The following is a 23,854-nucleotide window of genomic DNA, read 5'->3' on the forward strand; positions in this document are numbered from 1 at the left end:
ATGATCCCAACACAACCCTGGCCCCAAATAACATACAGGCAACACGGTCATGACAGTGGTATGACTTGCTCAAACCAAGTAACTGACTTGCCAATTCCACATATGCAACTTAGAACTGGCATCTCACTAGCAAGTTCCAACTTCCATGTTTTGATCGTTAACTGGTCACACTCCATTCCCCAGGGTTAGTCCCTGGGGTAAAAAGTCCTTACAAATGGAGCTACCGCTGTCCCAAGTGGATTGAAAGACAAACCAAAGACAAAAAAATGAAGCAGTGTGAACACTTTTAGTGGTGCACGCTCCAAGAACTGTGGCCACCTGAGGGTTGTGGTAGGACCAGTTACTCTTAATCTTTTATACCACATGTTAAAACTTTCAAACAATATTCCCATATTCCCAGTTGAATGGCTCCAGTCCTGCATCAGTCAGCCCGCTGCAGGATCCATTACATTTTTCATCCAACCGATCAATATTTCAGGCTCCCTCCTGGCATCGGGAATGTGTCACACACAAATATATCACATTCAAAAGGGTCATAACAGGAACGATAGCCAATGAGATCACTTCAATGTTGTTCCTCCTTCCCTATTCTTCCACAGACTTCGCAAAATCCCTTGTGAAGAAATGCGCACAAGTGCGTAGCACATATCCATAAAATAAACTACCCACAAGAGACGTGTTTTTTTTTTTTTTGTGAACAAATTAAAACAGTTCCAATGAGGCTTGAAAAAAAAGGTCTCTGACATTCTCCCATCAAAATACACAAAGGAAAAAGAACTAGAGCACAATTAACATCCACTAGTCATACTTAGCAAACCTCTCTAAGACTTTTGTTACCATGACAACCAGTGCGACAGAGTGAGGGCTATTCGGGGTTGACAACTGAATACAGTGTAGCGACTTTTCCGACCCCCCTGGTGACTATATTTCATATAAAGCGACTCACAAATGCACTCACTTTTTGCGGTGTTATTGGAAACTTCTGGAGAGTCTGAAATTCCCTCCAGACTCACCCTTCCACACACATAGTGCAAATGAATTGACTAGCGCCAAGCCACCCCTTGCTATTTAATTATTGTGACAATACAATTCATTCAAGGTCAGGACACATTTTTCAGAAATGGCAGCTACCAAAAGATTTACTTGGTTGTTTAATTTCACACTTGATGGGTGAGCAGGCACTCCGGAGAGCTAATTATTTGTTTACAAACAGTTGAAAAGTCAATTTCCCAGAACATATCCCCTTTAAGGCTCGAGCTTATCCGCACTGCTGTTATTCTGGTCTGTAACTGACTTTGTGTGAACCTTGCACTGGCTGTTTCAGGACATTAAAATAAACAAGTGGGTTTGAGCTTGGATGCTATTGCATGGAGGGGGACCAACTGTCATGGGAGCTTCTTGTTTGAGATATTTATTATTACCAAGAGTTCCCAGACTTTTTAAGTTTCCTCTGCATGCAATCTGCTAGCAAAATAAATAAATAAACAAATGAACTTTTTAGCGGTACAAAATGTGCCCTACAGGGTGTTTTTTTGTTGTTGTGTTTTTGTGGGTAATGTTGGGCCACAAAGGCAGCAGAAACAGAATTACTGTACTATACATAGAAGTAACTGCTAGGGTTATGACACTGCAGTTTTTCTTCAAGTTACCAGACACTCTCACACCAGAAAACATACCGTTGGACCTTAATGGCCTTCAAAGGCTTTTTGCAGTTTACTTTTATAGTTTGGGATCAGACCTTTACCTGGACAAACAACTGCTGTATCTTGAAACCCAGCATTTGGGTACATGCTGTACATGGTGGTACACAGACAGAAATGAACTTCCTATTTTTAAAAATGTGTCTGAAGTCCCCAATGTCTGTCAGATTATTAGTTCTAAACGCCAAAGAATCAAAACTCAATCGAAGTTGTGTTTACTTACAGTTAGACTGTGCTTAACTTTACTGTGCAAAACGATTTAAAAAAGGCATTTTATTTTTCAAACTTACAGACAGGATGATATCTCCAATGTGAATGTGCCCATCTTGGTCGACACTGCTGCCCTTCAAAATGCTCTTCACTGACACACCAGCGCTGTATACTGAATAGGGGGGGGAATAAAATAAAAAAAAAAAAGCTCAACACAAAAGTGGCCTGTTTGTTTGTTTTGATTTTTATATATGAAACAACTTTCATTACTTGAGTTGAGGTCGCCTATATAGCTGGAGATGGTGAATCCCAGCCCCCGGCTGTTTTTAGTGAACTGCACACTGAACTCATAGTCATCATTCAAGTCAAAGAGCTGGTGAGAAGCAGAAAGACAACATTGAATACACCCACAGCAACGCCTACACAGTCTATTAACAATATTTAGATAAGAATGATAGTGCAGAGTTTTAACATCATTTGAGAGGTATTGTTATAACAATTTAGTCATTATTGGGCAGTTAATTTTAATTAACTGCACTGAATCGTGGTAAGGAGTGTTGCTAATAGTGTGCCCCTCTTATGTAAGTATGAGTACACAAGTACACAACGACAAGGCAATTTCTTAAAATTGCTCTTGTGTTCACTGAGAAATGTAAATCAGGTCATCAAAATATAAGAAAATGCACTCACGATTACTTGCAAACAAAGAAAGAAAAAAAAAACATTGCTTGCTGACACAATCAAACCTTGGTACAATTGTCTTGGGGCAGCCTTTTGTTTATATTGAGTAATTGTTGCGATTAACACACCTCGCCATCCAAGGACTCCTGGCTGAGGACAGGAGAGGAAAGGTTGTCCTTGTTGATGTCCCTGGCGATGAGTAGTTTTACCTTGCTACCAGCATTTCGTAGCACCTGGCCCAGGAGGCGAAGGATGAATATGAATGAACATCTATCTATCTATCTATCTATCTACTCACCTGCGCCACCTGCTCGCTGTTCATGCCAGCCAGATCGGTGTCTCCAATGCGCAAGATTTGATCCCCACTGCGCAGCCGTTTATCCTTGGGGTGCCACATTTTAATCACAACACATTTTTCTTTGAATTCATTAAAGGTGCAAATGCGACAGTTAATTTGGGTAGCAATGAACATTAGGTGACAAAACGTCTGCATTCGACGAGGAGGAGGAATCAGCAGAAAGGTAGCTTAAATTAGCACGAACAAGATGGTAACTAACTGGCTATATCAAAACCTTGCATTCATTTGCTTGTTCTTAATTGGTGAGCTTTAAAGGCTTTTTACTGTCACAGCGGGACAGTACTTAGCACTGTCACCCCGCAGCATGGAGACTGTTTTAGTGAGTCTTTTATGGGAAAAGAAAATGGTAGGGCTCTTCCCAATTAGCTTGGCTTCACACTGTAGTAGCAACACTACACTAATTTCTCCTACTTTCTTACCAGCTTTTTAAACTTTTACTTTCTTCAATTGGTAATGAATAATGATGATCAGTGGCTCCTTATAAAGCCTCTTTGCGGAAAAACAATTCTGTCTAGCAGATGCAGTAACCATATTCCAACTATAGCTACATTAAGAGTTTCCTGGTCACATCACAAATTTTTTTTCCACTTGTTACTTGGCAGAATTAATTGTGCCCAAAAAAAAAAAAAAAAAAAAAAGCCCCCAATGTCCAAGAAAAAAGTAACATACTATGTCGACTGAATGATCAGATGAGGTGCTATTAGCCTAGACAAAAAACTGCAACATCTCATCAAATAGACACAAAAAGAATATTACTTCAAAAACAGCATTATTAAGGCCATTGAGATCAGACAGGCTTAAAATTTTGTTGTAATGACAATAGAGACTTATGTTATTGGACAGAAATTACTCTAAATTACATCAAATCAAATCAATTAATAAAGAGAATCTCCATTGATGAGTGAGTTATGTTGGTTGGTTTTATTCACTGCAATCTTGACGATTTTGGCCGACGGAGAGACGATGAGGCTAAAGATTGACTGTTCGACTTCTGGCAGCTTTTCTGAAAAGCTGTGATATGTTTTTTGAGTAGGGATTTTGTACTCAAAAGCCACATTTGATTTTGAAAACAGACAGATGGGCCGGGTCATTCCAGATGCAGTGAAAAAATATATATATAATCACATCACAATAATTAATTTGTCTGATGTTTCATTATTCGTTTCATTTGAAATAACCACAACCTGGAGTAGGATTACTGAATTATACAAGAAATTATATATGGTATTTTATGTTGTATATATTTTATTATTTATAATACATCAACTAGCCAGTAGCCAGTTATCTAATTAGATTAAAATATTATTATTATTATTATTATTATTATTATTATTATTATTATTATTATTATTATTATTGTTAATAATAATTATTATTATTTATTTAATATACTTATATTTAATATAATTATTATTATTATTATTATTATTAATAATACTACTACTACTAATAATAATAATAATAATAATATTTTTTTTAAACAGCTACATTTATTTATTATTAATTTGCACTTATATACAAAACAGCTTTCAACACATTCACGGAAAACAGTTGTCGGCACTTGCAAACAATGATTGAGGACGAATGACAACTCTTTCATTCTACCTTGCTTTTGTGCTATAACTGAGAACCTATACTTACTGACCTATATTATATGATAGCCGAAAAAATTTGCACTTTAACCGTTTAAGTGATTTTCGAATTACCTGTCCAGCTGCTCCACCAGGCAGTATGGTCTTGACCATGACGCCTGTGCTTCGTCCTCCGATGATGCCAAAGCCAAGCCCTTTCCCATCATTGGTCAGTTCTATGATCTCCAGGTGACGCCTCTAATAAATAAATAAATAAATAAATAAATAAATAAATAAATATATAACCAAAACTCTGATAATGACAAAATTGCTGTACTGTATATAAATAAACCCCTCAAAAATACAGAGAGAGAGAGAGAGAGAGATTTGTTTACCTCATGCGCAATTGCTGCCAGATTCCTCCCCATGGACATGGTTCGGGATATTCGAGGTGGTGTGCAGTACTAAAGGAAATGACAAACAAACCTGAAGTGACATCAAGTAAGCCGAGCAGCATCACACGTTTATACCCAGCAATGCTTGTGTCATTTGAAGCGATATTCTCAAACAAACTGACATTTTTGAAAGGCAATATATAGCGTCTTTTCAGTGAGTGAGCGCTTTGGGAGCAAGCTGCTCCCCATTACTATGAATAATCCCATGCTTATGACTCATATTTGAGGTACCTGGGATTCAGCGTGAATGCAGTTGTCTGGATAGACGTCTGAGAAGGGCAAATCCTGCGAGTCCAGAGAGGAAACGCTCCCGTCCCTGTGGAGCGACCTGCCGGGTCTTTGGTTCTCCATGGCCCACGTGTAGGAGTCGCTATGGCTGAGCGTCTTGGCGTCCATCGCCACAGCCTGGCACTGACCATAGTTCATAGACACTGACTTGGAAAGACCCTTTCCCTGGTAGGATTGAAGCATCCGGGGAGGATTGGAAAGAGCAGGGCAAAGTGGAGATAATTTCGGAAGGTAGGTTGTGATAGGGAAAGGACAGATAAACGAGAGAAGGGTTGATCGATGCAAGGGAGAAGGGGAAACATCGAGAGGGGAAAGGATGGGGGCGATAAGGAGATGGTGAAGGTGGAGACATTAATTGTAGAAAGCACATACAGAGACAGAGAGGAATAGGATGAGTGGGGTGAAATTGAAGGAATGAATTAGTATGGATAAAGCACACGAGTGGAAATGTTTATTTATTTAGTGTTTCACTGATGGAAACTATCCTTGACCATTATGGTCGTCAACAGGAAAATGAAGGCGAGGTTTATTTTGGTCAAGTAAGGTCGGCTGAAATCTTCCCCACGCAAAATTGCACACTGACAATCGTTTTCAATCACGGTCGCCTATATCATTCAGGTCTGTGGTACAAAATACAAAGAGTCATGTATTTTAGGCGATTGTGCTATGTTTTGCACTAATCGTGGTATACATTTTTTATACCGATTTATTTCTATTCCTGGGAAAGGTGCCCTTGAGGCTGAAGCCTATCACATGTGACTCAGGCAATGCAAAGGACAGACAAAAAGGCCTGAACAGACACTGATGTAGTAGGAATGACAAAATGTTGAATCGTTGTGATTGTATTGTATTGCTGCTGTTAATGTGTTATGTTATGTTTGTTTTGTTGTGTTTCTGTAAAGCGCTTTGTGACAGCTAAGGCTGTTTGAAAGAGCTTTATAAATAAAGATGACTTGGCTTGACTTGACTTGGCTTGACTTGACTTGACTTGACTTGACTGCCTGGAACATGGGCGGCAGCAATAGTTTGACTCTTACTATATTAATTGGGAATGTGTTGGAGAGGTGCAAATGTGCATTTGTAGGATTATTTCAAGGCTAAGTTCAGATTTATGTTTTTTTTTGTTTTTTTTTACATAAATTCCCATTTTGTATTTTTTGAGGGGGAGATAATTTAACCACAAACCTACCAAATAAACCATATATAATACTGTAAGGATAATTGTAAATATAAGTTATCACACATTTGCTGCAATGAATTGCTTCTGCTAGCAATGAATAATGCTTTGCTCTGCTCCACACTCACATTCACATAGCCTAGCTATATGTTATTTTAACAGAAGATGCCCCAAGAAGCACAAGAACCAGAACATCTAACGCAGCAGAATGGTTAGAGCCAGTCTGCTGAGGCCCCCTATTTTCTGCTCAGAAATGATTGCAAACGCCTATTTATTTTGAATACATAATCCTCAGCTTTATGTATTTTACATTTTGAGATGTCTGCATTCAGTGTCATCCCAAAAACATAAAATGTACAAAAAAAAATAAAATGGACATAAATGTTTCTCACATAGTAGTGACGACATGTTATTTATTATGTATAAGTAACCTGATAATGCAATTCAAACAATGTATGTATTTTAAATAAATGCTCTCATAATTATTGCTTTATTAATACTAAATACATAAACCTGAGGAATATGCATTTCAAATAAAAAAGGCTTTATTAGAATTATGAATATGTATCATATAAGGTTTATTTGGTAGGTTTGTGTTAAAATGATCTAAAACGTAATTGGGAATTTATCATGTAAAAAAAATACATAAATCTTAATTTAGGCTTGAAATATTTCTGTGAGTATGCCTTTGATCTCTGTCAAGGGGCTCTTGAGCAAGACACCAAAAATTTTAAATGATGCATAAATATGAATACTAAACAGTTATTTGGTATCATAAATCCTAATGTCTCCTGAAAGTTGACTAGAAGATGCATCATGCCACTTCTCTAAAGTAATAATGCTTGCGTCGGTCTTGCAGTGTTAGTCTATTACGGCTTAATCACACTTAGCAAGCCTTGATACACTGCCAAGCAACATAACCTTGATTGTGTCTTGTCTTTCACATGCTATGTGATGCAAATGAGGGTGAATAACTATTTTCGAGTAACACTTGCAACCAGGGCCATGCACATCCCACACATAAGCAACAACTTAAAAATGATTATTGCAAACTCCTTGACATTACATACAGTATAACCGCTTCTCCCTTCACCCCTCCTTCTCATTCCCTCTCTCTGTCTTCAGGGTTTAGTGGTAAGCCAAGGTAAGCTGATTACTCATCCGGTTTGCTTCCTGCATTCAGTATTTTGGGAACGATTCCAGCTCCTTCTTCACCATTCAATGTACACCAAACACCCACGCACACTTGAGCTCGCGCTGTACCTTGGCTGGGGGCTTCCGCTGAGCCTTCTGTAAGCTGAGAATGTGAAGGAAGAGGGGGCTCCGTAGGACGGTCTTCAGCAGGCTGAGTTTCTCCTGAGCGGGGGCCTCCCCTCGCTCTTTCAGTTTGGCTTGAAGTCGCTCCACAGCCTCCAAGGCACGCTGAGTATCTGCGCAGAAATTGTACATCATTAATTTGTGTGTCATTCAGCTTCAAGGTTTCTCCTGGATGACTTTGCCGTTATCCCTAGAGCTCTGTGGTGTCCTTAATACTCATATCTAGCATATTTTATTTTGGTAGCATAAATGGAAGCCTGCCTTGTATTGTACAGTGGAACCTTGAAATTCAAAGGCTACAACGGTACAAAGAATAAACTGACCAAAATGATCCAGAAAGGGGGGGATCATGTGTCTCACATTTAGTGCTGTCACAATTGAATATTTTTAGAACTAAACAGATTCATTTTAATTTTGCATTCAAGTGTATTACAAAATCTGTTTTTCCCCCGATTACTGTTATATTGTATTAAACATTGATTGGTATTTAGTTTGTACTTGGTATTTGTATGGGGTATATGCCACGGAAGAGGCGGGACTGTTTTTTGCACAACAGTTTGTTTCCGGTTCGGTTTGCGACGTGTGTGCTGGGTCAAAAATACTTGTGCTTCCGACTTTGTGCCCCTGGGTTGCGCGTTCGCAACCCGGACCGGAAATAAACTGTTGTGCAAAATCACGTCCTGCCTCTTCCGTGGCATATACCCTATAGCGATTAAAAAAAAAAAAAGAAAAAAGGGGGGCGGGGGGTGCTTTATCTTGTACTATGTTCCTGGTTCGGTCATTATTTTCCAAAAACATATGTTGGCAAATGTCGTATTTTGATTAACTCATTCACTCCCAGCCATTTTCACAAAAGCAATCCCATTCGCTCCCGGCTGTTTTACTGGATTTTGACTGATTTTGCAAGGCCCAAAGAATATTGTGTTCGATGGCTATAAAGGCATGGAACCTATCAAAAGAAAGATTAAAGTTTCTTCTTTCATCAGGAAAAAAGTATGTTTCTATCTGTTTCCGTTTTGCAGCAATTAGCATTTGAATAGAGCTAAGTCTCACAAATATATTTAAAATTGTAAGTAATTTAGCATTTTTTTTTTCTACATGACCTTGGTTGATCTCCTTTGCTCTGCTGCCACCTGCTGACCGTTTGTGTAATAAATACCATTTCTGCAACCGTTCTTTGCAGTTGAGAGGCTGCATCAAAGCCTTCTGTATGCTCTAGCATAAAACAAAAAACGTATAAATACGTCTTTGGGACACTTATAACATTAAAAAAACGTATTTATACGTTATTGGGAGCAAATGAGTTAAACACAGAAGATAATCAGTCTTCTGTCATGACGGACTGCACAAATTAGTGAACAATTACTGTTGATATGCTGAAATCATAGGATTTGGACAATTTTAAATTAAAAATGGTTCCAAATGATTACTTGATTATCATAATATTGTTGATTACTCTGATAATCAAATACTTGTTTATTAATCGATTAATTTTGACCGCTCTACTAACATTCTTTCAAGTTGTAAGACTTCACCTTCCTAGAGCTTGTTTCAGTGACCATCAAATTAAAAAACTTTTCCATGTGGCATGATTTTTCTTTGGCTTTTTGGAGTTGTCAACAGATGACAGATTTATTGCAATTAACACTGTCACCTGTTACAAAAAAGTATATTGTTTTATTGTTTCATTTTTGATCATTAAATTAGTGGGTACATACATTGTATTGTAAAATAGTTACAAAATGTTTTGATACATATCATAGCTCTCTTTATTAATTCGTTCAGGAAATGTTTAAAGAATGTTTGATTTAAAGAGGAAGCAAACCCAAAAATGTTCTCCACAATAAAATGTTGTAAGTGCCCCCACTAGTCTAAACACGTCATTCTGATTAATATTGCATTTGTGGAATATGAATAAAGCAGCAACATTCACAATTTTTAGCCATCCCAGGAGGCGGCCATTTTGCCACTTGCTGTTGACTGAAAATGATTTCACAGTTGCTCAGGGCTCAGGTAATGACCAATCAAATGTCAAACCCAGAAAACAGGTGGGTTGTGATTGGTCGCCTGAGCCCTGAGGATGAGCAACTTGTGATGTCATTTCCAGTCGACTGCAAGTGGCAAAATGGCCGACCCATGACAAAAATGGGTGGATTTTGCTGCATACCCACAAACACATTATTAATCAGAATACCGTGTCTACACGGGCTGCATAGACTTATATTAATGGAAAGAAAATGTTTGGGTTGACTTCATCTTTGAGGGTATACCAATATTAACCGGGTTAACTGACTTTTACACTTACAGTGTATAGTCGTCAAGAAGGTTTACCTTTTAACACATTGACGGTAGATTTTATAACGTTTCTGCATCTAAGGGTAAAAGTGTGACTCGTTGAGTCTACTTGATTTATTTCCTTTGAGAATTGCTTTTTTTTTTTTTTTTTAAATTCTGTGAGCTAAGAAAAAGAACGATAAAAGCTGAAGTTTGGCAAAAATCCAACGAGCTTCACTTGTAGCTGTGATCACCAATGATAGTGTTTGGGGTCACAAAACACTGAAAGGTTACATGGGGTCAAGTTGGCAGGCTGTATTCTGTGAGGAAGTAGCTAATGAGCATGAGCCACAAACTCGGTAATTGCACATGGCAGAGGGTTAAGACGCTGTAGACTCTTTCACAACAAAGTTGTGAACATCTTGACTACATGAGCCCTACGTACAATACCTGAACCTGGAACTCTTCACTTCAACCTTGCCTGACCCCTGCATGTGTATCTGTGTGGAAGTCTTTAATGTACTTACCCATGATCTCCATCATAGGTTTGCTTGGTTGAACACTTCCTTGGTGACGTCGTGTCTCAGTTAAATGTCATTTCCTTTCTGGCACCTAAGATTTTAACACCTAAAAAGAATAAATACTTTTGTCACTTTATGTGAGAAAGCTGCCAGCTTACTTCTGAACGATCTGATATCAATTAATTGCAACTGCACACGGAATCATCTTCCCATCATAATTAAAGAAATGCGTCCAATATGCATTGCACATCTGTTCTGCAACACTTCATTTCCCTTGCCATAATCACATTTATTTATTTATTTATTTATTTATTTATTTTTTAACAAGCGAATGGTTTGTCAACTAATGCTCTTTAGCGGGATTTAAATCTCCAAAAGGGTTTACCAACCCCCGATGGTAATTAACTGCGACATACTGCCTCCCCATCAGTCCACTGTAAATACAGTAATAATGCATTCACTGGTCACAATTGGTACACATAACTCCCGTTTGGAGACGGGTACGGCCAGAGCTGACGTATGAATTAATTAAAAATAAATAAATACATAAAAATATATATCTGCGACTGGCTGGCAACCAGTCCAGGGTGTCCCCCGCCTACTGCCAGAGCCAGCTGAGATAGGCGCCAGCACCCCCGTGACCCTTGTGAGGAATAAGCGGTCAAGAAGATGAATGAATGAATGAATAAAAATATATATTTTAAAAAATGTATCAATATTGACATGTATCAGTTTTGACAGAATCGGTTGCTTAGTTTTTTTTTTGTTTTTTTGTTTTTTTTTGGGGGGGGGGGGGGGGGGGGGGTAATGAAGATTACAAAACACTTTTTGAATCAGTGAAACACATTAAGCCATTAATAATTGTGTTAAATTATCACCTCCCACACATAGGTGTGTATAATCTTTCTAAAGATAAGTAGAATTTGTGATATATTTAAAAGGATGTGTACCTATGAAGAACTTGTGTAGGCTACTAAAGGTTTCAGTTAGCAACAACAACGTCTCATTAAGCTAATTTGGAGGCAACCGATACGTAAACGTCCTTCACGGCTAATTTCGAACTTCTTTTCCCTTAATAAGGCGATGCAGACTAGACAACATCAATATGAAAATCATATAGAATAATTAAATATGCGCGTTAGGTATTAATTTGACATGACATATACAGACAGCATCTAGTCCCGTCCATTACCGTGACGAGCAGACTTTCATCATGGACGGAAGATCCATGGGCACACGCCGGGGGAAGAGCAACAGGTCCCGGATATGCTGTGGACGTTCACCGCTTCCTCCAGTTCGCCGCGAGACGCCAGAAAAATACACAATATTGCAAAGTTTCCATAAACAACAAGTGATTACAATGCAATGGCACACGATCTGCTATCAAAGAAGCAGACAGGTTGTTTTCCTTCTTTTTTTTCTTGCAGCCTTGTTTGACAGGACGCCAGTGCGCATGTCGGCCACTGATCCTCTGCCCTGGCACTTGGGACACAATATTAGGTACACCTGGAGCCAAGACAATTAAGCGCTGTCAGCCTGTCTCAATATCCATTCATCCATTTTCTGAACCACTTGCTCCTCACAAGGGTCGCGGGGGGGTGCTGGAGCCTATCTCAGCTGGCTTTGGGCAGTAGGCGGGGTACACCCTGAATTGGTTGCCAGCCAATCGCAGCCTGTCTCAATATTTATTTATTTATTTATTTATTTACTTATTGCATAGGTGGGTTGATTACCAAGACGTTTTCTCAGGAAAAGGTCAACTGTCGCCCTTCAAATATCCTAATTTACATGAGTATGCGTTACTCGGACTTCTGATTTATTTTCTTAAATAAATGAAGAAGCATCGAATGGACAAACATGTTGGGAATGTGCAAATTCGTTTATTGACCAGCAACCTCAATTTGACTAAAATCAAAATAAATTAAGACAAGTTCAACCACAAGAAATGGTCTTCAATTAACTGTAAACGGCAATGTGTTTTCTTAAGTGTGAATTTAAGTGGAGTTCTTGTAGACTGAAATGTTGACATTTTTAGGCAGACACAGATGAGAGAGCATGACTTGTCTTGCTTCAATAGCATTATTTTAGAGATGATCTATCTATCTATCTATCTATCTATCTATCTATCTATCTATCTATCTATCTATCTATCTATCTATCTATCTATCTATCTGCCTGTCTGTCTGTCTGTCTGTCCGACCATCCATCCGTCCATCCATCTATCCATCTTACCGAATGGCACAATATTCAAATCAGTACCATTTTATCTGTTATGCAGTTGTTGTTTTTTTAAATATATCTCTTAATTTACAGTTTCGCAAATAGCCTATGTATTCAAAATATTATATGTAAAATTCTTAATTATTTAATGAAACCAAATGTTGGGCTGAATTCTGTTATTTACATAATTTCTGCAAAACGGCCATCCCAATGTTGATGATTGATTGAACAGCATAATAATAAAAAAAAAAAAATAATAAATAAAAAAAAAAATCTGAACAAACAAGATTGAAGAAGAATTCGGTTTATCTCCATTTAATTTACAGACATATTTAACCTAGAGTTGACTGAATTGCCTATTTGAAAGAAATTTGAGAGCGGTTTTGAGCAAGCACATTGCCATTTTTGTTGATATTATAACTTATATAATGATTGTTGCTTTTAGCTAATGGGCTCATTACTATACTGTCTGTCTTTGTTCCTCTATCTTAGCCAGTGACCTATTTGCATTAGTTTTCTAACGTGTGCCTGATGCACTCAAATAAAGTTGGCATACGCTGTAAGTAAGTGTTTTTAATTTTTTTATTTTATTTTATTTTTTTAAACAAAGTAGCTACAGTTGAGTTCTGCGTAGGATGAATTCGGTTTCTGCTGCAGTTTCAACCCTTTCCCAGTGTTTGTGTGTTTACACACGGTAGGTGGAGCCCTAACTCCAGACATCTCCGAGCGATTCCAGTTCCGCGTTTTCCCCCAGATAGTCCACTTGATCGCGCCCGCTCTTGCCTTCTCGCTCTCTTTCCGTGTGCATCCCCTTGGCAGAAATCATCACCACCTCCCCATCCCTCCTAAAACAAGCCACCCACCCATCCTCAAGCTCACCCCGCCCGCCTTGCCTTGCCTTGCTGCCACACGAGCCTCACGTCGCCGGGCTACGCGCTCTCATCCACTGAGCGTCCACTTGGCTCCTCGGAAAAAAACAACAACAAAAAAACAAAACCGGTTTGTCATCGCTGACCCTCCGCAAGTGACTTGACCGCACTGTTTTGGCGCTTGTGGAGAAAAGTCAGTGAAGGCGATAAAGGCGTCTGGGGAAGATAACGAGGGATAGAGAGGGAGAGAGAAAGAGAGGGAGGAGGAGACAGGCGGACAGAAATACGCCTCTATCCTCCTTCTCCTGCACACTCCAGCGGACTTCCATCCGTCCATCCTCTCGCGTGCCTCGGGATACCAAGCACGCCACCTTACTGCTGCTTTGCAAGAAGGAAAAACAAAACAAAAACAAAAACAAAAAAGATCTCGTTTTCTTATTATTATTTTCATTGTGCCAGAAGACATTTCTCACCTATTTGCATCTAAGGACTGTATAAGAGAGGGCTTCATTTCGCCTCTAGTGCACTGGATGTGTATGTATGTGCTCCGACTGGTGACACGGTAAGATTTCATTTCTGCCTTTCAAAATGCGGCTGTTCATATAAACCTGTGTGCAGCGCTCCATGCAAATTGCCTGGCAACCCTGACTTGCTCATGGGAATGTGGCCTGCAAGGCAACACTTGACCGGTCCCATTGGATGCAGAATGGGGGGGTTAGAGTGTAATGTAATGTAAAGGAGCTATATGGCATAGCCATCCAGTAGCTTGCGTGGCTGTATGGGCGTCACACTGATGTCAGATGATGATACCAACCATGCTAAAAAATTAAGCAATGTAATCACATTACAGTGGCGGATGGAGCCAGCACATTATTATTCTGTTCCGCATGTGTCTGCCTCACTGCAGGGTGCATATGCACTGCTCTGTGGCGTGATGGATGACAGGCAGTCTTCATCTTCTCAGCGTTTCTCCCATGTTAGCAAGCTGTCATTTGGATATATTGGAATGCAATAAGGTTGATTTTTGGCGAGTCTTAAAAACCAGAGTCAATGTAGCCACTCTGTAATCAAAGCAGGCCAACGCACACACGGATATGTCAATCATGCGGATTCATGAGTGAAAGCTCTGACTCTTATTTACTGAGGAGGCGCCCTGGGTTGTAAATGACCTTGATGAAAACTACAAAAGGTGGCACAGTCTCTTTATAAACACAATAACACGCATTTATGCGTTATTGTTGTTGCGCTATCCGGAGCACTTCCATTCAGAAATGTGACGTGGAATGGAAAGCAAAAGTACTCCCTTGTATGACCCTCATTGGCAATTTGTCCTCAGTATTGTGCTTCAGTGTTTTTTATTATTATTATTTTTTTTGCTCTGACCCTTGTGAGTCACTGGCGATCGGCACTCAGCATCCAAATGGCTCTCAGCTTGGACACAGTGTGCAAATTCTTTGTGTGTGTTACAAAGGCGGCATGGATGCGAGCGCGCAGGCTGGAGTAGGTGACAAAATGTGTTGACTCATCTGTCATTGCAACAGCTTAAAAGGAATAAAAGTGTCAGATGAGCAACGCCGGCGGGGAAATGGTCAGCGCAGGCGCTCGTGAATGGCGTCTTCTTTGGACTTAAACGCTGCAGCTTCTTTATCTTTGGTCGTATTCATGTAGATTTGCTTCACTGCCATTTTGGCAGCATCTGTCGAAGCGCATGCCCGTCCTGTCTCTGAGGACATCATTATGTTTGTGGATGACATAAATATCACTAAAACATCTGTCATCGCCACATCTGGTCGAGTCAAAGTGATCGTACAGTGCATTGCGTTCATTCGTCTGTAATTCGCTAATTCCACTGCACTATTTTGTATGTTGTCTTATTAAATTTTTCTAAGAAACACCTTCTTCTATGACACATCATAGCAGCGTGATTTCATGTTGCAGTTAGGGCTAATTCCATTTTTATAGATTCATAGAATGAGCATCAGTCAAAGTTATCCCATAGTGCATTGCCTTCATTTGTTCGCTATAATCACACTGCAGTTTTTTTTTTTGTACAAAATTCGAGTACCTTAACTTGAGAACAGTTCTTTGTTAATTCACACTCATCTCATGTGATGTCATCTCTACGGATTTTCAAGTACCGATACCTGGTATCGGTAAGAGTACTGATAGGTACTCGTGACAGAGGCCGATATCAGTATTGGTCACTCTCTTCTGGTCGTTTTATGATCAGGAACATAACGACCACTGTCTGACAAATTCCCATTAAAAATGTATTTATTTATTTATTCATTTATTTATGTATATATATATATATATATATATATATATATATATATATATATATATATATATATATAAATGTTATTATTATTTTATTGCTCTATACAAAATAGGTATTTTATGAACAAATGAAAAACCCAAAAATGTATTTTTAATAAAAAAAAATAAAAACGTAAATAATAATAATAATAATAATAATAATAAATATATATATATATATATATATATATATATATATATATATATATATATATATATATATATATATATATATTAGTGCATTAATTTCATGCAACTTTAAGTAAAATACTATAGGGGTAGATCGTTGAAAATTTTAAATAAAATAAAACTAAAAATGTATTTATTTATTTATTTATTTATTTATTTATTTTTCACAATTTTATGTAGGAAAAGCACTAGATGTGTCAGTGACTAACTAGCTGAGTATCAGTCTGAAACAAAGTGGGTGGTGTCGAATAATTTGCTTAAATCTGTAGAAAATCCAAAACACTGTTTCATAATCCTTCATAATTCAATAAAATATACCAAAAAGATCAGATATCCATTAAAAATGTCCATAACTGCATTGGCTGGAGACCAAGTGAGCCTACAGTACTTTGGCTTAATTTGTGAAAAATCCACAAAATTTTCTGTAGCAAATAAGGGGTCATGCGATGTCATTTCTAGTAAGGTCTTGCCACAAAATGTGATTAAAGAAGATAAATATTCTTGGGGAAAAAAAATCACATCATCAACACATAAGTCAAGGTTATCCCATGCTTGCCCTCATTTATTGCTTTTTCGACTATACAGTTAGTGCATCATTTTTTGTACAAAAAGGCTCTTCAACGGGACCTCATGGGAGCATGATGTAATACCTCGGGGTTAGTCAGGTCTCTTTTTTTTTTTTAATACAGAGAGCAACACAAGTGTATTTAAAAAATATCAGCACGCGTGTAAGTGCATCACTTTCATTTCTCTGCCGTCGACCCTACCAATTATAGTGCAATGATTTTTGCGTGGAGTCCTGCTAAATTGGCTCATTGCACATATCCACATGACATCATATCCATTACGGATAATATAGTTGAACCTCATCCGGTTTGGCAAACTACGACACCCGAGTATGCATCGTCTCGAATAAACAGAAAATTAGACTTAGAAAAGGTCAATTGATCCATTCCAAAAGCAGCACAAACAATACGTGAGCACTCTTGTTTTCCAAAGTGCACCTCATCATCCAAATTCAAGGGTGGTTTGAGAAACTACAGCTTTCTTAACTCACTCAGGATTATGCCTCAAAGTTCTAGTGGTAACAGTGCTATTGGTATCAATGATTCAATTTCAAAACCGGAAAAAGGACCGGCCCGAGCTTTATTTTGGAAATGAGAGAGCCCCCATTCTTGTGAGAGAAAGATATATTCTTCCACATTATGACAACAGGATGTCACGTCCTTAGTTTGGGTCTCACAGAACTGACCAAATCCCTTTCAAAATAAAATAAAGTCGAACAGAACTATCACTTAAACATCTGTTCATGTCAAGGTTAGCCTGTAATGATTTGCTTACATTGTAAAGATCTGCAGGGAGAATCTGCCTAAACGTGCTAAACTCCTGCATAGTAGTAGATATATCACAATTTCTTGACACCAGGCAAGTTACGATTGAATAAGCAGCGCGTCTCTACTTCATTTTGTCTCGATTGATCCAAGTCATGATTAAACATTACATTTTGCACAACGGACACATGGTCAATTAATGAATTCATCAATTATCAGGCCCATCCCTAGTGAGTGAGCTGATACTGTCAAGTGTTTTTGTTTTTTTTCATTTGTCTGTTTTCTAATAGTTACAGTGCAATTATTTTTTTCCCCATGAAATCCTATTAAAAAAGTGGTGCCCAAGTTCGGTCCTCACTAGGCCCTATCCAGCTTGGTTTCCATGTTTCTCTCCACGAACACGCTTGATTCATGATCAGGATCGTTATCAGGCTTCTGCAAAACTGGCTGATGAGCTGATCATTAGATTCAGCTGTGCTGAAGGAGGGAGACATGGAAAAGAGGCTGGACAGAGGATCTCGAGGACTGGACTTGGGCACGACTGTATTCAATTATTTGACTTCCTATGCCACATCATGGTAACCTGATTTCATACTTCACATTGTTTATTCATCAATCGAACCACTCGGGAAAATACACATTTGAAATGGAACCTTTCAAAATCAATTCAAATATATTTAAAAGATTAGATAAATATTAATAAAATTAGGGCTGTCACTATTGAATGTTTTTTGAATCAGTTATTTTTATTAATTTTTCCATAAATTAATCAACATAAACCATTAACTTTTATTTTACATTAAACCATTTTTTGATTATTGTTTATTAATTTAAACCGTTATTTTTATTTAGTAGTGTTTAGTCATAAAAAAAAACAACAACTAACATTTTCTGTTTCATAAACAAGTATTTCTTTGTTTATAAACAATTATGTACCTTTCTGAAACTGATTGAGTTTCTGGTTTCATAATTGATTACCAAAATAAAAGCAAATGTCTTATTTTGATAAACACAAACGATAATCAGTCTGTTTTCAGAGAATAATTACTAATGTTGTTCCGATACCGATACTAGTATCGCCAGAGGTGCCGATACTGCATTAAAACAGTGGTATCGGTATCGGTGACTACTCACAAATAACATGCCGATACCATTAATTCCAACGCTAATATAGGATTTTGGATGCAGCATCTTGTGTCCTGCTGGTGCACGCCATTCACTGGTATGTGGCATGTTCACTGCATGCTAATCTAAGATATCCTATTGGCCCTTGAATGCTCAGAACCAATGGCAGGACAACCTTTTCATGTTGAAGAAAAAAAAAAACTTAAGTATCGGTATGGTATCGGTATCGGCCGATACTGCAAAGCTGGGTATCGGTATCGGTATCGGGAGCCAAAAAATGGTATCGGAACAACACTAATAATTACTATCGAGAGGCCAAAATCAGAGCATTTGTAGTTAAATTTAAACAACGTTGACCCAGTTATTAAAACAGTCGTCAATTAATTTTACTATTGATTTGTGGTCATTTAATCGATCCATTTTGACACCTCTAAATAAAATGTCAGTCTTCACCGCATCTGCTAAAATCTAAGTGTATTGGTTTCATCTGTTTGTTGGGGAATTTTTCATCTGGCAAGCTATTCATATTTTGTATGTTTGTCTGTGTATTGTTTTCCATACTTTACAATTCCAGCAGTTCTGCTTATCTTTGTCGTTAACGATTCTGACAGGCTTGCAAGCATCTGTGCCGTATCACACCGAGAGGGCGTTTCAGCAAGCATCTTAGGTCATGGCCCGCAACAGCAAAGGTTACCTTAATGATGTACAGTATTTGAAGCACTGGCTGTAAAATACTACACTAGAAAGGCATACAAGCACACAAGTGCAGTAGGCAAGAATTGCTTTTCTTCCTGTTGGTCTTAACGTCCTTTAATTAGGTCACTGATTCATTTCACTTGTTGTGATTCACAATGCAGACGGAGCTGCTTGTTGGGGGAAACTGTGCAAATTATGATGGTTGTGCACATTCAGAGTGTTCCACTTCATTGGCTAATGGCTTTGTTTGTTTCCGAGCTGTTAATGCTGCACAATATTTGGTTAGGAATGCAGTGAGTGATATAACAATATTAAATCCGGTAATAGAAGCACGCTGTGATTTGAATAAGCGATTCATCGTCACATGCCTTGTCGTCTCGTTGAAACCCCAAAGTAAACCTTTCTCGACAGTATTAACACACACACACACACACATATATATATATATATATATATATATATATATATATATATATATATATATATATATATATATATATATATATATATGAAAACACACACTTTGATATGACGACGTGTAGGCGTGAATTCAGCTCATTTGTAGTAAACAAAGTAAAGTAAGTAAACAAAGAAGCACAGAGAAACTTAATTGTCAAAAAGTAGTAACTGAGAAAGGTGAGGTGAGATTAGTGGCAATTTGTGTACTGTAGCCTATGCATAAACATATTCCAAGTGGGGGGTGACGGTGTTTAACAATTATAAATATTAAGAGCACTATTTTTGTGCCCAGGGCGAATTGTCGTCGAAGTGCGGTTGAACTGTGCACATGCTGGAAGCTTCTTTCTTTTGGTATTTTCATAGTATCTTTCATTTGTACCGTTGTGGGAGTGAACACAGCTGACTTGCTTCCTGGCCAATGGAAGTGGCTCCTTTGAAAACCCCTATAGTTAACTGTGGAAGGGCTTAAAGTACTGTGATATAATACCTTTAAAGGGCAAGTCAACCCCCCATTTTTTTTTTTTTGACAATAATATGTTCTGTGCAGCCCCACTAGTCGGAATATGGTTAATACGATGTTAGTGGAATAGTAGCAACAATTAGCCGTTTTTATCCATCTCAGGGGGCGGCCGTTTTGCTATTTGCTGTCGAACACTGATCTGTTTGTATTACTGGATAGCCGATAGGCCAAGACTTTTGAAACCGCGGGGCTGCCATATTACCACTCCCAAGAAACGTTTCTCGGCATATGATAATATTCATTTACAGTGTCGAAATTGGAGAACATTTGAGACAGTACTTAATAGAAACAGTGTGATTTATGATTTTTTAAATGTGTTAAAAATAAACAACATGGCTTCAATACATGTATAAATTACATGCTTAATGATGTTTACAGGAAGTAACCTGTATATTTTTTATTAAAGAACTGTACCTGTAATTCAACAAAAGATGACTCTGCCAAATCTAATATTGGGGTCTAAGGAACTGAGCGATAAAAGAAAAAGCAACACTTACCGTCTACTTGTTAGAAAAGAATCCATCCCACCAACCCCCCTAGTAAGAGCCTACGCGCTGTATCTGTCTAAAACGTAACCATATACGTAACATATACGTACGTAAACATATAGTTTATACACTAGTCTGCTCGAGAGATGGGTGGGGTAAGATGGCCGCCCCGTGGCTTCAACGACTTGCAAGGGCATCTATGGGCTTCGACTATCCAGTCATATATGCAGATCAGTGCTGTTGACTGAAGATGACTTCAATGTTGCTCAGATATTAAGTAACAATCAATCACAGCGCAGCTTCAGCAAAAGGTGAGCTGTGATTGGTCGTTGCCCCAGCCTTGACCAACATTGATGTCATCTTCACTCGACAGCAAGTGGCAAAATGGCTGCCCCAGAGATGGATAAAAACAGCTGGATCGTCCTTCATAATAACTCATATTCCACAAATGTAATATTAATGAGAATGTCATGTTTAGACTAGTGAGGTCACATATAACATAATATTGTCAAGAAATGTTTAAGGTTGCCAAAATACTGGCGTATTCTGTACACTAAGACAAGCTCAAGCTTCGAAGAATGAAACTCAATTTAGAAAAGCACGAAGCAAGATTTTGTAGACCATATTTAGGGCGACCGGCATCCTCCATATGTTTTCACCACAGCAACTTTAAAAAGTGATGGGTGGGGCCTGCCTCTGGACCAGAATCTCACCCTGACGCAATAATTTGATGACAGCTTTCAACCTCGACATACTATTGGAGTGCGTCAAAGCGACAACTCAATATTAACTTAGAGGGAAGTGAGAGAGTTGCTGCAGTGCAGTTTGTCACGCTCCATTTTACTCTTCTCCTTCTGCTTCTTTTCTTCGCTCCACATTGTCATCCCATTGCCGAGTCTGGAATTTAGAATGTGCTTGATGCCGCTGCTAGATCACAACATCATTCTGGTATTGCGTGCGTCGCAACAGCCCCACGCTGGAACCAATAATTCGCAGACTGTAAGGCTTGCATGTAAATTGAAATCGCCTGGCCAGCTTTTGAGTCTGCCTATAGATGCTGGATGTGTCACAAAGTGGATGTGACAAGAGCCGGAAACTGAAAGTCAGCTAATGGCAGAATGTTAGGGGGACATTATACATGAGTGGCTCGTGAATAGGCTATAATAAAGTGATAAATACGAGGTCTAAAATCAGGCATCTTTGAAAGCTATTTTCTATTTTAACTATTTAAGTCGTTGAATGCCAGCCATTTGTAGCGCTGCCATCCCCTCAGTGCCAACCATTTTACCAGATTTTAACCCATTTTTGAAGGCCTACAGAATATAGTGTTCTATGGGCATATAAACATGGGTACATGGGAACATTCTTGCAATGTGAAGAAACAAGAATTATTTTTACCTTCCTTTAAACTGCAAACAGGAGGAGCTTGAGTGGTTGTCCAAAATACATTTTGTTGCTGCACGTGCCGATTGCACTTGCATTTATTACCACAAGCCTTGTGTTTCTTATTGTATGGCATCCAATTTATCTTTGATCATTTCATTTATTCAGTGTTTTTGCCGAGCTGACCCCACCAGTTATTATTACATCGCCCGGTGGCTTCCCACGTCTTAACAAATTGCTAAGCAAAACAGTTTATTCACCGATGTAGATTTGGTAAATGTCGACCTTTGTTTTTTATTTTTTATAAGGAAATTGAAGGGTTTGCAAGGACATTAGGAAGGGTTAAGACGAAGCAAGCCTTGTTGGTATTTAATAACTTGAAGAAATTACTGTCTGTTTTTTTTTTGTCTTGTCCTTCTTTTTGTTATTGTCTGATTCGACAGCACGGTTCTGTGTGCTCAGTTGGTTTTGGATGTTTGTTGGTTTTGGACTGAATAAAAGCAAAAAAAAAAAAAAAAAAAAAAAAGCTAAGTTAACGCTCTACTTCCTTGTCCACTGTGGGTTTCTTCTACTCCCCCTACATGCTGGCCCTCCACTGATCAAAGCTACTGTGGCCATCTGCTGGCAACTAAACCTCATTACAATTATTTTTTCAGCTCAATACTTGCTGGGGAGTTGCATGACGTTCTCCTACTACGTCCAGTGTATTAAAAAAAAACAAAAAAAAACAAAACGCAAAACCAGAGTTAATTCGGGGATGGGGCTGAGAAGCATTGATTAAATACCCGAGATAACTCGTGGAAGGGAATGAATGAGTTAACCATCACCCGCCACTATCCCTTCTTAAAAAAACACTAAATCTACATCTGCTGAGCTTTATTTTATTATTCAAGTGTAACTCAAGCTCCTAAGTCCAATGTGTTGATGAAGAACTTTGGAGCTAATTTCCACAAAAAACACTTATCGAAGACCTCCGAAAGCTTATTTTTACTCTTGAACAACAGTTAAAATGTAACTTAAAGCGCGGCCTGTACGTCAATTAAAGATTTAATAAGGGTAGACGTTTGACCGTGGAATGGAATATTCAATTACCATTATTTCCTATGGGAAAGTCCGGACAATCAGCGTCAGGAAATGATTGTGTTCAGTCTCAGAGGTTGTACTGTAATTTGCATCGGAGTACTGCATTTGTAGTTTGGACAAGAGCACATTATTCTCAGTGCACTCACTAAGTATATTAAAAAAAAGCTAAAGAATACAAGATTGACTGCTATGAATGACAGATGCAAAAAGCACAGTAGGATTGTTGTGAGCTTGCAAAGATAAAATAAATCAATGAGAAGATAAAGAGTCCTATCTCAATGTCTGCCAAGCTTTATTTTATTAGTCAAGGGTTACTAGAGCTGCTAGTCCAATGCGTTGACAAAGAACCTCGGGGCTGATTTCCACAAAATCACTTTTATCAAGACTCTTGTGAAGAATCAGCACTTCCTCAGCTATTCAGCTAATTTATGCGCTTCGAGATAAAGGTTTGCGCCTCAGAGACAAACAGGCGAAGGTTGATTTTCGCTCATTGAGACGACAAACTTCCCTGCATAAATAAATAGTCACCCTTGTTTTAAGCTGTGAAACGCAAACTTCTTGCTGCGATTATTATATGAAATTCCGTTGAGAAGAAGAAATGGTGAATTTCACTTTACTTC

At 38.4% G+C, this 23,854-nt stretch overlaps 2 protein-coding genes across 18 annotated transcripts in view; one reads left to right on the forward strand and one right to left on the reverse strand.

The window, feature by feature from the left end:
- Positions 1–12,002, reverse strand: part of LOC144020470 (multiple PDZ domain protein) — a 53,805-nt gene extending 41,803 nt beyond the window's left edge. For all 4 annotated transcript variants that reach the window (XM_077523999.1, XM_077524001.1, XM_077524000.1 and 1 more), the window contains exons 1-10: positions 11,745–12,002; positions 10,559–10,658; positions 7,704–7,870; positions 5,207–5,428; positions 4,916–4,984; positions 4,656–4,778; positions 2,890–2,973; positions 2,720–2,824; positions 2,181–2,283; positions 1,991–2,082 (exon numbers count right to left, since the gene is read on the reverse strand). In XM_077523999.1, the coding sequence (XP_077380125.1) occupies positions 1,991–2,082; positions 2,181–2,283; positions 2,720–2,824; positions 2,890–2,973; positions 4,656–4,778; positions 4,916–4,984; positions 5,207–5,428; positions 7,704–7,870; positions 10,559–10,574 (981 nt within the window). In that variant the 5' untranslated portion in view covers positions 10,575–10,658; positions 11,745–12,002. The remainder of the gene's footprint in view (positions 1–1,990; positions 2,083–2,180; positions 2,284–2,719; positions 2,825–2,889; positions 2,974–4,655; positions 4,779–4,915; positions 4,985–5,206; positions 5,429–7,703; positions 7,871–10,558; positions 10,659–11,744) is intronic.
- A 1,646-nt stretch (positions 12,003–13,648) lies between these two features.
- Positions 13,649–23,854, forward strand: part of adgrl3.1 (adhesion G protein-coupled receptor L3.1) — a 191,157-nt gene continuing 180,951 nt past the window's right edge. For all 14 annotated transcript variants that reach the window (XM_077523786.1, XM_077523789.1, XM_077523790.1 and 11 more), the window contains exon 1: positions 13,649–14,203. The gene's annotated coding sequence lies outside the window, so the exon portion shown is untranslated. The remainder of the gene's footprint in view (positions 14,204–23,854) is intronic.

The sequence above is a fragment of the Festucalex cinctus genome, chromosome 6 (genome assembly GCF_051991245.1).
Source record: "Festucalex cinctus isolate MCC-2025b chromosome 6, RoL_Fcin_1.0, whole genome shotgun sequence".
NCBI classification, from domain to species: Eukaryota; Metazoa; Chordata; class Actinopteri; order Syngnathiformes; family Syngnathidae; genus Festucalex; species Festucalex cinctus.